This window comes from Falco rusticolus, chromosome 10 (genome assembly GCF_015220075.1).
Source record: "Falco rusticolus isolate bFalRus1 chromosome 10, bFalRus1.pri, whole genome shotgun sequence".
Classification (NCBI taxonomy): Eukaryota; Metazoa; Chordata; class Aves; order Falconiformes; family Falconidae; genus Falco; species Falco rusticolus.
Window position 1 is genome coordinate 4,739,062 of NC_051196.1, and position 16,108 is coordinate 4,755,169.

General features: G+C 36.7%; 1 protein-coding gene across 1 annotated transcript in view; it reads right to left on the reverse strand.

Annotated features, from left to right (window-relative positions):
* The window catches only part of TESMIN (testis expressed metallothionein like protein), a 76,560-nt gene that overhangs the window by 52,237 nt on the left and 8,215 nt on the right, over positions 1-16,108 (reverse strand). The window contains 6 exon segments of the mRNA XM_037403081.1: positions 558-640; positions 8,930-9,047; positions 9,949-10,101; positions 11,820-13,332; positions 14,745-14,920; positions 15,440-15,577. Of these exon segments, the coding sequence (XP_037258978.1) occupies positions 13,140-13,332; positions 14,745-14,920; positions 15,440-15,577 (507 nt within the window). The 3' untranslated portion in view covers positions 558-640; positions 8,930-9,047; positions 9,949-10,101; positions 11,820-13,139.

The following is a 16,108-nucleotide window of genomic DNA, read 5'->3' on the forward strand; positions in this document are numbered from 1 at the left end:
CTCAGCCGCAGAGTACGGGCACAGGTGCTACTGAAGTTTCTGGGTTGGCACCCCTCTGCTTGCAGCTGCAGTGAACTCTACTTGCTGAATCTGCTTACCTCATCTCTCTCTCTCCTTCATTGTCCTGAACAATGGGATCCAATACAGGCAAAAGACAGTGCTGAGCAGAGAAATGCCTAAATACCAAGCACATCGAGACTTCATGTAGTTTCTCTATCTGTATCTAGTCACAAACACACTGAATCTCTAAGTTCATTGTTGATGAGCTACTGCTTAGTAACACAGCTTCTGAGATCCTAGGGCTCTATCTCAGCATTGGTTTCCCAAAGGCACAGAACGGGTTACTTCAATACTGTGTGCAACTCAAAATTTAGACCAAAAATTGGCCTGTCTTCCCTTTAATCTTTCTGACCTTTCCTAAATTCCATTTAACTACAACAGGAACTTGCAACTCTGAAAAAGGAACACAAAACCAGATTATATCTTCTTATAATAAAAACAGGTCTTCAAACAATTTTGGTACCACAAAAAGTTAAAAAGAGGGAATTGAAACTTACATCCATCGGGAAGCCCTTTGTAAGGTCAGAAAGTGCCCTTCCTGTAAATGAGGCATAGGCAATGGTGTTTAACATCTGGAGAACTGGAGAAAAAAGATGTTCATGCAGTCATAAACAAATCTTATTCTTTCAGGCTGTGCTTCTAAATACACTGAACAGCAAAGCAGAAATCTTGGAGATACTATAGCTTCCTTGTCCCTTAGTTGTATTTTACTCTGGACGAAATATTTTGCTATAAATTTTAGCTTCATTTTCATATATGTGTGTACAAAAAAAGGACCTTTTCTTCTGTGGTTGAAACACATTTTAATTTTGGAGTGTTCTGTAAGAGTAAGATGTTAAATAACGTTTTGCTTTTTTTTCATCTCATTGTTATTAAATCTAGAAATCATAACAATAACAGTGCAGTTACCATTATTGATCCTATGTGATCAGTGGGGCCACTTTTAACAGGAACAAGCTACTTTCCTGATGAATTCTACCATCATAATAGTCACTGAAATATATACAGTCATTGCTTTTGCAATGAAATTATTAAAGGCCTGAAACAGGAATATTAAAAAAGTGACCTAAGAATGTATTTTTATATAACAAGCCAGGGAGTAATATAAACATAAATAATGGCTGCAATGAATGCATGGAAAAATACTTGAAAGTAAAATAAATTCTTTACAGATACATGAACGCTATGACACTGCGTAACTTACAGAAACTGAAAATAAGAACATGACAGAAAAACACACACATAATAAATGGAGTCAGTTAAGAAAGGAGACTTTTTTCAAAAAATCTTCTTATAGTCTGTTGTTTGTTTTTGTAGAAGACAGGACTGATGATGAAGATTACATGTGTGCACCTCCTACTAAGAATGCCTGACATTTAGTCAACTTCTGTGTTGTGGGTTTTTTCTTTCAGGTACAGGTTGTTTCCAGATCTCCTGGGGCCAACTACCATTAACTACTCTGATATAAAAGAGCCTGACACATAATTTTCTAGCTTTAATCACAAAAGAAAGTGAATACTTTATACGTAATTCTCACAAACTAATCTGCATGCAAACATTGTTGGCTATAAGACAGATGCCTGGAAAGGACCACGATCAACTGAACCAAGATTTGTATTATTTCATGATCTTCAGCTACCTGAAACTTTTACTTGCAAAGAGCTGAAAGCAAATCTTTGACGGTATTTTGATGATAGATGGGAGTAACAGCAGATGTGACAGAATGGTAAAGACTACAGTGTATGCATGCAGCTGTTTATCATATCACTGCTCCTTTGTGCTAAGTGTATCAGGAAAAAAATATAATTACTGTTTTTTTCTTTCAGAAAACTAACATTGCTGTGCTTTATGGCTGTGCCATCTTCATGGGTTTTGTTATAGTTGAAACCAGGCGCGCTCCAAAGGTAAACATTGTGTTAAAAATGTCATTATCATATGAAAGCGTTCATTTCTGGTGAAATAATACCTACTTTCTCTCTGTAACTCACAGAGTAAAGCCATACTGAGAAGCTGGGGCCCACAATCAATGCTATACCTCAAAAGATGTTGTAAGTTATATTAAAAAACTTCTCCTATAAACAAGGAAGATCTATACTTATTTGGACTAAGATGTTAAAAACATTAATAGATATTTAAACTACACAGAAAAACAAAGCATGTTAATAAAATTGGTTATGATATGACAGCTGTGCTAAATGAAGTAATGCAAATCAATAAATTATATCAGGAAATAGCCATAAGAAAGTTCTGTTAAGCATATTTGTATTATGTATAATATCTTTTAGCAAAATTTTTTTTATGTTTATGGCATAATACTTTATTCAGGTACACATTTATTTCACATGTGTTTCTCACAGAGAAACTGTCCAGCAGTATTTGCACGATTACAGGTTTCTTAATTCATGCGGTAGTTTGATGGCACATGGTTAAAACATACCTTTTATCTTATATTTCTGCTTGTATTCAAGCTTTCAAAAATCAACAAACATAATGACCTGTCCTTCTACCTGCAAACTGAACTATGCATCTTATTGCAGGGTTTTAAACTCCAGTTCTGATGATTTTTAGGGCTAGCTAGTAAATAGGTGGTTTACTTTTTGCTGATACTAGAGGAATCTACATGGTATGCAATCACCTTATTAGATTAAATAACTGGAAAAAGACAAGCGCTTGTGAGTAATGATTGTGGAACGTGAAGTTTGCTTCTGTTTAACAACAGAATGTCACTGAGTAGGCAGCCCCTCTACAAGTATCTTTGAAAACAAGACATTTGAATTAATAAGGTACTTAACAGAGAAGGGTACACCTACTCAGTGTCTTCAGATATTTTTTAGGTGGCATTTGCTCTAGAGGTTGTGGAGTACATCTGGCCTACTCCTGCCTTAAAGATTTAGGTGCAGTATCTCAGGAACAATTTAAAAGAGTGATTGATGAGCCATGAGTCATTGCTATAATCCTATATGCCCTCTGGTATCTAATTTCTGAAGTCAGTCTTGCCCAAGAAGTGTTATTGTAGGTTGAGACATTACTAGAATGATCTTGGAGGGGTTCAACTTGAAATCAAAATATTCTGGAGGTGCATACACAACAGGCCTGAGGTGAATTTAACCAGTCACAGGATTATTCTTCAAAATAGGATAAACTTTGGCTAGCACTGAGATGTCATTATTGCTGTATTTCAGTTGCCCCTCTCTCATTGAAACAGTGAAAGGCAAGATGAGTAGCAAATGATTCTTCCACAGTTATTCCAGGTGCCAGAGTAGCTTTACGGAATTGCAGCAAGTTGTATCTTCTCCACACTTTCGAATCTATGCTGGTAGAAAACTAGTGCAGGCCAACAGCAGCGAGTCCATACTCAAAGGAAGAAGAAGACAGACTAAAAACTACTTTTGCTTTTCTAGTCTATCTAGTTTGCATTAGATTTGCTGCTGAACCCCAGCATTGGGCCCACTGAAACAAAACAGTGAAGGCCCTGATGTAAAATCTTGTCACACTCATGTCTTGGAATAAAAGGACCATGCTTGAAGAAGTACAACCATATAGACTTCTCCAGCAATATTAGTACTTCTTTCCTAGTGTAAGTAGTTCTAACTCCATGGGATTATTTAAACTACAGAGGATCCATTCCTTAGTTTAGCACACCAACTGACATCTAACAGAAAACAGGTGGAGGACAGGACTTTCCTCTCTCTTTTGAGGACTGCCTGTTACTGCTTTTGACAGTATGTACATCTTAATAGGCTTCTTAACAAGACACAAGAAAAAAGATAGGCAATGAAATGAGGCTGGATTAATCATATGAAAATGTGAAAAAAATACAAATTTGGACAGCTTCCTACTGAAGTTGCTTTCCATTGTCTTCAGTCCTGTTGGTATGTAGCAGAAAAATAAGTATTTTCTTCCATAATTTCTCTTCTTGCAAAATAGATATTTTTAAAGTTGTTACTCTGATCCCATAAGATTTCTCATTTCTAGACATTTTAAAGGAACTGCTTTGCTCACCATAAATATTGTTAACAAATGGAAGCTATACACAACATTTACTTAGGCCCTTGCATCAAAGGGACTTAGCTTAACCTGACACTTGACTTTCTCATACTCTGCTATGTTAATTGAACAATCCATACTCAGTTCCTGGGTTTTGCCTTTGTAATTAAAGCAATTTGGAGCACCATATTATCCTTATCAGTTTTATATATCATCTATTGCAAGAAATATACCACAAGTGAACATTTCTTTCCTCCTCCAGGGCCATCAGCTTGCACTCAGCAATTCAAACATGGCACATTAATGCAACACATTTTCATCAGCCCACACTCAAACACTAACTGCCACTCTGACATGACCTATTAGCACCCTCTGGCTATGAATTTTGACAATCCATAATACCTGTGAAGACACTGGCTTTTCAGTATCCCTTCTAGACTATCTAGTATTGAACTACTTGCTGAGATTACAGCCTGTCTGTTCTTCCTCAGCTGTTCTATTAAACATCTAACATTGTATTAAAGAAAATGAAATGTCAGTTTTCCCTCAAAGACACAACGAAAGGTGAAAATTTGAACACAAATCAAATTATATAGCATGCAGACTAATTAGAAGCCGACCCTGGTATTCAGGAGGTTTGCCATATGAACAAAGGCATACTTATTTACTTCAGTATAAAAATAAATCCATACCAGCATCTCCAGACAATTCAATTCAAAGAAAAGTGCACCTTCTGCATAATAATTCTACTTCAAAGACAAACATCTACTACTTTCAAAACACAGAACACAATCTCATTCACCTATTTCAAATACATTTCCTCTATACTTGTTAAGGGATCTAAATGCAAAAGACCTTTTTTTCCCCTTTATGGACTAGGAATTTGTAGCTTCAAACTATGATTTTGTTTCCATGCTCCTTTTTTCAGATATGAAAACTTCTCCTATGCCATACAGAATCATAGCATGGTTTGGGTTGGAAGGGACCTTAAAGATCACCCAGTTACACCCCCCTGCCACGGGCAGGGCCCCCTCCCACCAGCCCAGGTTGCCCCCAGCCCCGTCCAGCCTGGCTTTGGGCACTGCCAGGGATGGGGCACCCACAGCTGCTCTGGGCAGCCTGGGCCAGCACCTTGCCGCCCTCATGGGGAAGAATTTCTTCCTAATACCTGATGTAAATCCGCCCTCTTTCAGTTTAAAGCCATCCCCCTTGTCCCGTCGCTACCTGCCCTTGTAAAAAGCCCCTCTCCAGCTTTCCTGTCGGCCCCTTTAGGTGCTGGAAGGCGGCTGTCAGGTCTCCCCGGAGCCTTCTCCGCTCCAGGCTGAACAGCCCCAGCTCTCCCAGCTGCCCTCACAGAGCGGGGCTCCAGCCCTCTGACCATCTTCATGGCCTCCTCTGGACTTGCTCCAACAAGTCCATGTTCTTCTTATGTTCAATAATATAATTATACCTTAATGTTTCTCTTGTTACAAAGAATTGAGGCATTACATTGCCTTTTACCAGCTTTCTAGCTAGGATAGAATACAGAGGGATGTGTTTCTAGCTACAGTAATTACCTTAATTTCGTAGGAACATAAGATTGCTGTGTAATCGGCTATTACTAATGCAATTACTCTGAAGAAATGGCTCACAAAGAGACGTGTCAGGGGTGCTTCTACATCAGCACAGATTGAAGTAATTTAATAATGAGTCATATTTGGTCTCTGAAGTGGGTAATACTGAATGCCAAATATCCACACTATAATGAAGATTTATGAAAGCATTATTTGTGATATTCTTATAGGATGGCTACTGGATTTTGCAAATTTACCATATACCTCTTCTTTTCCCAAGCATGTTAGCAGTATTTCTTAGTTTATGTTATAGTCGAGGACCCAGCTGGGATCAGAGGCCCGTTCTATTAGGTACCTGCTCAGGGTCTGATACTCCTTATGCTTTCTAAAGGCCTGACTCAGAGCTTGCTGAAGTAAATGGAGAGTCTTTGGATGGGTTATGGACTGAGCACTAAATAACTGGCAGACTAAAGGAAAACAGGGGAGAAGGAGGTGTCTGTCATCCCACTTCCAAGAGTCCTAATACAAAAAGGTCTTTGACAACATGCATGACTTTATTATGCAGTATTCACTCAAATATTTTCCTGAATCACGACCATGGAAATTCAGTGAATCTCTCAGCCAGGAAGCATGTAGCAGAGCTAAGATATGAATGAACTCAGGCCTCTGAAGTCCCCCTTTAGTTCCTTAGCTACAAACTACATAATTTCTGTAAACAGGGCATTGACTATGACTGTAAAAAAAAAAAAGAACTATAATGAGTAAACAACGTAAAGTATGCCACAGCAGGCTGCCATACTGCATCAGTTGGAATGAAGACCATTTGTCTACAGTTCCCTATGTGCTCTGTTAATTGATCACAGGTAGCTCTACCAAATGAGCTGGCTTACCATTGCTTTACACCAGAAGCAGAAATACCAACATGCCCAAAGCACCGAACATACGGAGATCTGTCACTACCTCAGGTATAGTAATTTTTTTTCTATTCTATTTTTTATCCCTGCAACTGAAAAATGTAAACCAAAATCACCTAAACACAGGGTTTAAATGATGACAGTAGAGTTTTCTCATCCAATAAGAAATGACTGCTACCACTATCAATCAGTGCAGTAAAACAGAACGCAATGGATATATAATAATTTTATGTCAGTACAAAGTTCATCACTTTCAGTAATACTCATTAATTGTTAAGGTATGCATACAGAAAGCCAGACCTGGCCAGGGTTAATCCAACCCAATGGAAAGGAATAAATCAGCTGGCCAAACTTAATCTGGGGCTAAATTAATATGACAGTTAACAGGAGAAATTTCTAGATATAAAATACTGAAAAGGCAGTACCCAGAACTCCCTTTGGGTGAAGACTGTAAAGACAGTGAAAAAGGCATGTGTTGACTTACTGGGGTCACTGACAAAGGCTGAAACTACCAAACAAGGATGCACCTCTCTGCTCCTCAAACAAAAAAACAAAACTCAAACCCCAAAGCCTAATAGAACTGGGAACAATGGTAAAAGTGTAAAATGGGGACGAGCTGTTTATCTAAGAGGGAGAAAAAGGGGTACCTGCTTTACAGGTCTCTGCCTAATGAACAGAACCTGGAGCAGCCCAGTAAACCTGTTGTTCTGACCCTACGCTCAGGACCCCAAGGCACCAACAGATTCTGCAACCTCTTCCTCTGCCTGTAGGGGTCTGGCTGCCTGGGCTGGAGGCCAGCTCTGATACAGCGCAGCTGTAGCCTTGGATCAGACTTGTGTGAGAAGGAGCTGCAAGAAGCCTTGTTGAGGACCTCCCCCCTTCACTCATGAGCTGCATTTAAGCTTAGGCCTTGCTCCCTGCTGAGCTACTTCCTAGGTATATCTGCGCCTGGTTATACACCCTGCTGATCCTCACTGATTTCAGTTCTTGGTTTGACGTTGTATTTAACTTGTCATTATGGACTTGTCTGGCAACAAGCAGACTGTAGGGTGATTTCATTACAATCAGCCGAGCTCTTCTGTTCTTCTTGCTCAGGCACCATGCACTTCATTGACGTGGAATTTAGGCACACAGGGTCGGATCTTCAAACCCAGTCCTTTGTTGATGATAAGCAACATCTGTGTCCAGTTCAGAAGGGACTACAGAACATCTACTTCACATGCCCCAAACACTTCCCACCACTTTCTTGTATATTTCACACATGACTCAAGAGATTCAAAACAATACTGTGCTACAGAAAGAATCGGAAACTAAGAGCATCAACATCAAGGAGATCTTTCAGTTGGCAGAACATTAAAAACCATAGATGATGCTTATAGAGGATCCTAAAAAAATTCTCTACCTCATGTAGTTGAAAATTCTTTCATGATCCCAAAGTAAGTTTGATCATTTCACACCTGAGCATTGAAACAGGGCAACTGAATATCTCTGGGAAGACAGACACACACTGCCTGCATTTTGCCTCAGCATCTGTTGCTGTTCAGTACTTCGGGGTTCTCAGAATGACATATCAAGGAGAAGAAATATTTTTCTGGGTACCAATAGGTGACTAGCAAAAGCCCTGAAGTATGAGATTCATGAAAGGAAAATATGGTATAATCTACTGTCTTTCCTTTCAAAATCCCTTGAATATGACAATATATAGGCACCCAAAGCCTTGTACCACAGACCTTGTACCTTGATGTCTCCAGGAAATCTGTTTTCTTTACGTAATTTTTGAAGTTCCATTTTTAAATAGGTTCCTTGCTCACACTATCCTATCTGGAAGAACATTTCAGAACCTTACTCTTTGAATGGCTAGGAAAAGTTACTTTCCATTCCAGATTTAAGTGATAGGTATACTTTAACAGCTTCTATCCCTCTTCGATATATATTCCCTGAATTTATTTAATAAAGAGGAATTTTATTTCCTTTTAGCCTAGACTAAATCAAACTCCTTTGTTCTCTCCATCTGAAGACATTCCATTCTCTCATTCATCCCAGGAGCCTTTCTGAGAACTGCATCTGTTCCAAATTAAGGTTATATTTCTTGAACACAGATGACCAGAACTGTACACAATATTCTAAATGAAGATTTAGCAGCATTGTATGAAATAATATAAATATTTCCCTCTCTCTACTAAAAATATCTTTTCCAATATTCACTAGAACAGTATTAACATTAGCATTTCATAGCTATATGAAATGAATAAATACTGGTAGCTTAGAGTCATCTTTTGATTCACCATATAATTCTCATCTTTCTTTTTTCCTCCCCTAGCCTCAAACTGATGCAAAACAAACTGAGAATTAGAAGCTATTTCTTACACCTTGCTACTTTGCTCCAGCTGACATTCTTTCAAAGGTGTGTCATACCTCCATTTGCTTTCATGTTCCTCTGCATCCTGCTCTCTATTAAATTTGGGGCTCTTTTGACATTTACCCCTTTCTTGTTCTGTCCATATATGTCAGCTTCTCAAATGGACCAAGTAGTCTAAAAAAGAGAAGGGGTCTCCAGTCAGAATGTTTTACAAATTTTTATATCTGTACATTGAAAGGGAAACATTTAATTCCCAAGAACAGCTGACTAAATTTGATGACAACTGCTTTAATCAAACAGGGACAGACTCCAAACCTAACTAACAGGGAACGCATCGGATAGCAACTTTCAATTTTTATGTAAAGATTGTGTTTCGCTTCTCTCATCCAACATGTGAGAAACTGAATTTCTCATATACATATATATATATATATATTACAAAAGAAATATTCTGTACCAATCCATACCTCTAAATAAGATCTCACACACTACATTACAATATCCTTCAGCTGAACAACATGATTATGAGCCAAGAGAGTCCTCTTAGAAGTGTCTGGACTGCTAAATTTCAGAGACCTTTCTGAAATATTTTAATGTGTTGACCCCTGGTCTCTGTGCTGAAGATCTTGACAGTTTACCAAGCCTTCAGAGTACTGTCTGATATACCCGTAGGTAAAAAATGAAACAAATAAATAAAAAAGACATTTTATGAGAAAGTTTGCTTTAAGTCACTTTGCAATTGTACCCATCAAAATAATCTCTACCTTCACCTATTTTTAAAAGATGACTATTGTTATTTTCAGATGAGACTGACACACTGCCAGTTTCAAAAAGGTCTTCGTGTTTTATCGGCAAGATTAAATTTTAAATAGTTCACGCAGTTATGAATCCATGGGTTTGCTTGTTTTTTTATTCCTGCTTGTTTCGTCAGAAACATGTATATTGTGCATTTCTGATATATAATTTCATATTTAGAAATCGAACAAATTATAAAATACTATAAAAAAAAGAGATACATTACCAAGAACATCACAACAGGTGATACAAGGAGAGCTATCCATGCTTCATCTCTTACCTGTCTCTTCCTTTTTATTCATTTATTTGCTGGGGCCAAAGTTTCTTTTGTTAGATGAAGCAGCAGTGACTGAAGGCAAATCAACTTAGTTCTTCTCGTTCATGTAAAGCCATTTGAAGAAGTTCCATGCATTACTATCTAATTTCTAAGATCCTTATATGAAACAAAAAGGCAAATTATCAACTTATTTGAAAAGCTGTTTTCCCTCTAATACAGTACCCACGTGTTCTGATTCTGTTCAGTTGAATTTTTTCTTCCCAGTCTTTCCTGTACAGCTGTCAACCCCTTGACCTACTCAGGACTGGATTTCTGGTGCCCTTTCCCCCCAGTTTTCACCTTTGCTATAAAAGCAAACCTTTCTCTGGTACAAAAAGGACTACTTAGTTAAGAAAACCGATACGTATTTCCTACTTAAATGTTTCAGGAAGAAATCTGTGGCTGTGTCCATGCTGTTCTCAAATAATTCCATCACTGACTGCAAAAAGCATTACTTGTAAGACCACAAAGCTAGTTTTAGCTTTCTTTATTGAATACATAACCCTCTTTGACAGTTTTTCTGTTTGTTAACAATTATAGAAATTGCTTCTGCTAGGCTTGTCTATTACATTACATATAACCAGCTACTGCTTTGTATTTATTTTTTGTTTTCAGAATATAATTACAATCCTAGTCATCACAGAGGCTGGGAGTGTTTTTACAGACTGATTTTATAGCATCTGTAATATAAAAAAATATTAACTCAAACCAGGTTTACCTCTCTATAATTAAAAAGATAATTATATTTCAGCTCTTTGCATCTAGTAATTGCTTTTTTGTTGGTTCTGTGTAAACTCTTACTGATTCTAGTGCCTTGTATTTTTTTTCAATTGATATTAATCTCATTCATGCCCATCTCATTTATACGGTGACTTAAAAATTTTATGCAGAACAAGCAGAAACCTTCCCTCAAGGTTTCTTAGCTAGCAACCTGGGTGAAAGTCTTAGCATTTTATACATCATTTTTATCAGAGGCAAAAGCCTGGGCATGTTACTCAAAGCCGTAGTTCACATCTTCATTTATTTCCCTTCTTATGCTATTTGTATCTCTCCCCTGTACTCCTACCCTTTACTTTTGATGGTAGAATTTTCTTATCTTTCCCACTCTAATTCCATTTTAAGTGTCTGTATTATTTCTTTAAAATTTTCCCTGTTAATTTTTTCCTTTTTCTTTATTATTTTTCAACCTCTTGACTAGTCAAAATGTTATGATTTTTCCTCCTGATGTTTTTTTCCCCATCATTTGAGCTCACCCCTCTTTTACGCTTAATAACTTGTCATTTTATATTATGGCATTGCCTCCCTGTTGTGTATATTCAAATTAAGATCCATCTGAAGATGCGACTCTATTACACTACATTAAGTTTTTCAAGGATTCTAATAGTTCCTCTTACAATGTATTTAACTTTTTCTACTCCTCTCCATAATTTTTAATTTTATTTTGCATTTCTATTCCTAATTGCTATTTTTAATCTATACTTTCATCACTGGTCCTAACCCAAGTTTCTTGTTTATTAGGGTTAATCATACTGAACCTCACTTCCACTGGGAATTTTAGTGAGTTTATTTCTGAGATCTGATTTCAAGGCATGATTTAGCAATAAAGACTGGTTTCTTATCTTCTTCAAGCTTTGCTTCCTTATGGAGTGTCTACTGACTCTACAGCCCTTGTGTGCTCTTCTGATTTATGACCTCACAGTAACTCTATCTGGGGACAAATACTTTTTAAGATAAAGCCTTTATGTTGGTATTAATTCCAAATCCAAGAGAAATCATCTTAGCAATTGAAGGACCCAAAAGGGGTGAAATGTACCGATGGTGCCATTATCACTTACAGAGCACTTTGAGAATCCATTTTCTCCTGTGACCTTCAGCAGTCTCCAGCAGCAGTTGTTAAAAACAAAGATGTAAAATGCAATACTTTCACAGATCAACCACCACTAAAAAAAACGCCCTCCCTCTTATTAAAGAAAATTTTTAAATAGCATGCAGTCTTACCTACTGTTCTGGCAAGAATTTTTCATGAATCAACAGGACATAGAGAATATTTTTTTAAAATATAAATGCCAAAAACATCTAAGCACATATTATTAACTTAGCATAAATTTTTTCCAGAATCTACATGACATGGAGAATATCTTTATTTTTTTTAAGCATAAGCGCCAAAAATATCTAAGCATGTATTATTAACTTGGCACAAAATGTCTAAAAACAAAGACCATTTTTATATAATCTGTCAATTCATTTAGATGACAATTAAAAAAAAAATTTCTTTCCCAGAAACATGGCAGCAAATAGGTTACTTCTGTTACAGAAAATGAAATCTACTATCCCAACAGTGAGAATGAGAAGAGAAAAAAATGTCACGGAGAAAACGTCCACATAAGAAAAACGAATAATTAAACAAATGCTACACCAGGCTTTAAAGGAAACTGGATTGCAAATGTAGGATTCAGCAAATTTCAATCCTAAACCCTACGTACATAAAAGATTTTCCCATCACAAACTCTAGCACTTTACAATAGGAGTAAAAAGGAGGTCATCTTCCTCCTACTCTTTATGAGGCTCATCTGCCTAACAAATCTGACGTTGAACAAAGTCTAGTGTGGGTTTTTTTCCCCAAAGTAAATACCAAACCTACTGACAACACTGCTCTGTTTTCCAAAAATGGTAGACCTGCAGACACAAAAAATAAGTTACCAAAACAGAGAAGAATCAAAGCTAAACTTAGTCACCTTGCCTACTACCACTGAAAATAGAACTGTTTCACAATTCATAAAATAACCAAACTAAGATAGCAAATTCTTACTGCATCTCAACTCACATAAACATCCAATAAAGTAATTTAAAGATAAATTTACTTTTTATAAGAGTGTAGGTAAAGACTGAGAACCAGCTCAGAAAGCCCTAACTACAGAGAAAACCTGTTCTAGTAGAAAACTTACTTAGCAGCTTACTACAGTATTAAGTTACTTGGAAAAATGCTGGATGTGGTGCTAGTTTCACTTACACCAGCATAATTCAGAAGGAATTCAGCTGAACTGAATGAAATTATTCCTATGAAAGATCAAAGAAAGATCATTAAGCAGCAAAATTGTGGAGACTATGGCAACATATCAATATTAATAGTTATTGGCTTTATATTACATTGAATATTATTCAAATTTCAGTCCTTTAGATTTTAATTATGTACGTAGGATCTGGGATAAGCATCTCCCAAATTCCTCCATGATCACACGCTCAGCTAGACAGACAGAATAATTTCTATTTTCTGCCTCTTCAGCTTGCACCAGGAGACAAGAACATACTGCTTTCACTTCTTCCCAAGATATACGTACAGCTGGTTGCCTGACCGGGGGAAAAGAAAGGAAATACCTCCATTTTAAATACAGAAAATAATTTAAAAGACAAATTGTGAAACTCAGTTAAGAGCTGGAATGCACAAAGCTGAATCCAAGTAGCTGCACTGTTACTGTAAGATACATCCTTTTAGGAATTTCATTCTTCTACACTGAATAGCTTGTGCTTGTAACAGATTGCTTCTGAGATTTTCTATTTTATCACACAGGAGACTGTTCACACAATGTAATCGATCTATGAAAATGCTGCCCAACAGGTGCAGACAGAGAAAGTTTATACAAGTCTCTTCCTGCCTCAAGTACAAGGAAATGTGTTAAAAAGGCTTAGCCAAGGTCGAGGAAGTATGAAATGTAAATTCAGTTTACTCCTGTTGAAGGAAACAGCACCAAGTCCCTCAAGGATCCCTGAATGGCACCTTAGCAGCTTTGCATTGAACAAACTCTTGAAACTACTAGCTGTTAACATCATAACTCATTCTACTATATTAATAATGTAACTCAACCTCCTGTGTGATTCAAGCAAAAGCATAACTTGGCATGATCTACCCCATCAATACACTACCAAGACCAGAGATTACTAAAATATTTTTTAAATAGATCATCAGAAAGTATTTTAAAAACAAAATTAAGATAAGAATTTCAAGGTTGATGCAAAGGAGCGAAGAAATGATGTATGCAAACTCTAAGTTTTAGAGCCTAGAGTAAAGCTCCCTAAAATCAACTAAGAGGTGGTTTAATGAATTTTAATTATTAACAGCTGTTTCTATTTAGTAGGCAAATGACTATAAACCAACCAAAACCAAAGGTTAGGCTACTACTATATTAGAAATTATTACAACATCAGGATAGTACAACCACCTTAGACTATTTCACAATCCAAATTGCTAACACAACTAAAATTGAGAGGAGGTGGATCAAAGGAAGAAGAGATGGGAAAGAAGCAGTGATGCAAACATGCTTATTAATTGAATATCACAAACATATCAACAACATAATTTTCTTATCAGTTCTTTGGTCAAGGTTTTATTAGAAATGAATGCTTGAACATAGAAAAATTTAAGAACAGAGAAACTGAAGGAACAAGATAAAGTAGCTAAGGGGAAAAATGTTGAGAGAATGAAATATATCATCGATACATGAATAACTGCTGTTTTGTAAGTAGAACTAATACATATATCCTTAAACTCTGTACACTACATCCTTAATGGATAGTTATAGGCCATCCTTTGGATATTTTTTCATTTATAGAAACAGGATGGCAAATGCTATGTGAAGTGATGCCTTGTATACAAGCCATCTGTCATTCTAGTCATTATTTCTTAAATAACTATGATAATGGTAACATGAAAAATGAATGAAGTCAGACCAATGAATTATGCATTTCTATTTCCAAATATTCACCTGTCTGTCTTCAATTTTGGTAACGTTTTGAATGTTGATGTTAAAACTGGGCTGTTTCCTTCATTATATCTAATGTCCACGTAGTTTAGCATATTCAGCTGGGGTTTCTCATCTGGACTTTCTTCATAATTTTTGCAACCAATGCATTTGCAAATAGAGGAACACATAATTTTAGCCTGAAAATATAGAATATTTAGAATAAAAATTGTATAAATCTTAAATTAAACATACATTTGAGCAACCATTCCAACTATATCACTAGGGACTTATTCTAGCTGTGCTGATCTTGGCTAGTTCCCGAGTGAGACCATCAGTATGAAAAGAGTAAGGAAGCAGGAGGTTGATGCTCTGTACATCGACAAATCACTTCTCCCCTCAATTTGTGGATAACTTGGCAAGATAAAAAAATACCACAGATGCAAAGAAACTACCAGGATTAGAAGAAAACCATTCCTCATTTCTTGTGGAGCAAGGCATTGGCCAAGAGCTCCTGATGCTGAAATTTAGCTGACCAACTTCAGACAAATTCAGTTCTTTAAAGACATTACAACAAAGAGACTGTGCTCCTATGCTGAAAATTTATGGTGAAAAATGCAAAGAAAAAGTGACTATTTTTAGAAACTACCAGTTGCAGAATATACTCAACATTAAGGTAGTAACTGATAAGAGGAAAGTTCAAAGTTCACCTGACTCACCTCAAAGCACTCACAATAATTCTTGAGGCATTCTGAGCGCTTGCAATTACATCCTCTGTTATGGTGAAATTTCATTTCTCCTAGTTTACTTTTCCCAATCTTTGGTAAGAAAGCTTCTGGGTTTCTACCAAGACAGGCCTAAAACAAGAATTGCTAGATTATGACAAGTTCAAAGAAGTGGTTTTAAACACCTGAATGACTGTGACCCAATGTTTAACAAAGAAGTTCTTACTTCCCACTCTCATTATTGGTGGTATGAAGCCCAAGGATAAAGGAGTCTTTCATGACATATGAGAGCAGGAATTTAAAGATTCCAGAACATTAAGCTGACTTGGCTCTACCACAGAAAGCAATTTACATTGTTTCTATGGAATAACATAAATAACCCATCAGCTATTCTCTTGGAGCTTGTTTTCTTTCACTGCTGATACTACTTTCACCAGAAATAAAAAATTACCAGTGAAGAAAAAACCCTTGCATACATAGTTACATACATCTCAGAATTTTGAAACTTGTTTTATTAGTGGCCCAATAGAAAGTCCATTCACTGAAATCAGCATTGGATTGCAACAGCAGATTTTCATTAGGTCCCAAGACCTCGCAATGCCACAGACTACTAAAAGGCAGGTTAAAGGGGTTATATATGCCCTTTATGTACAATATTATGGA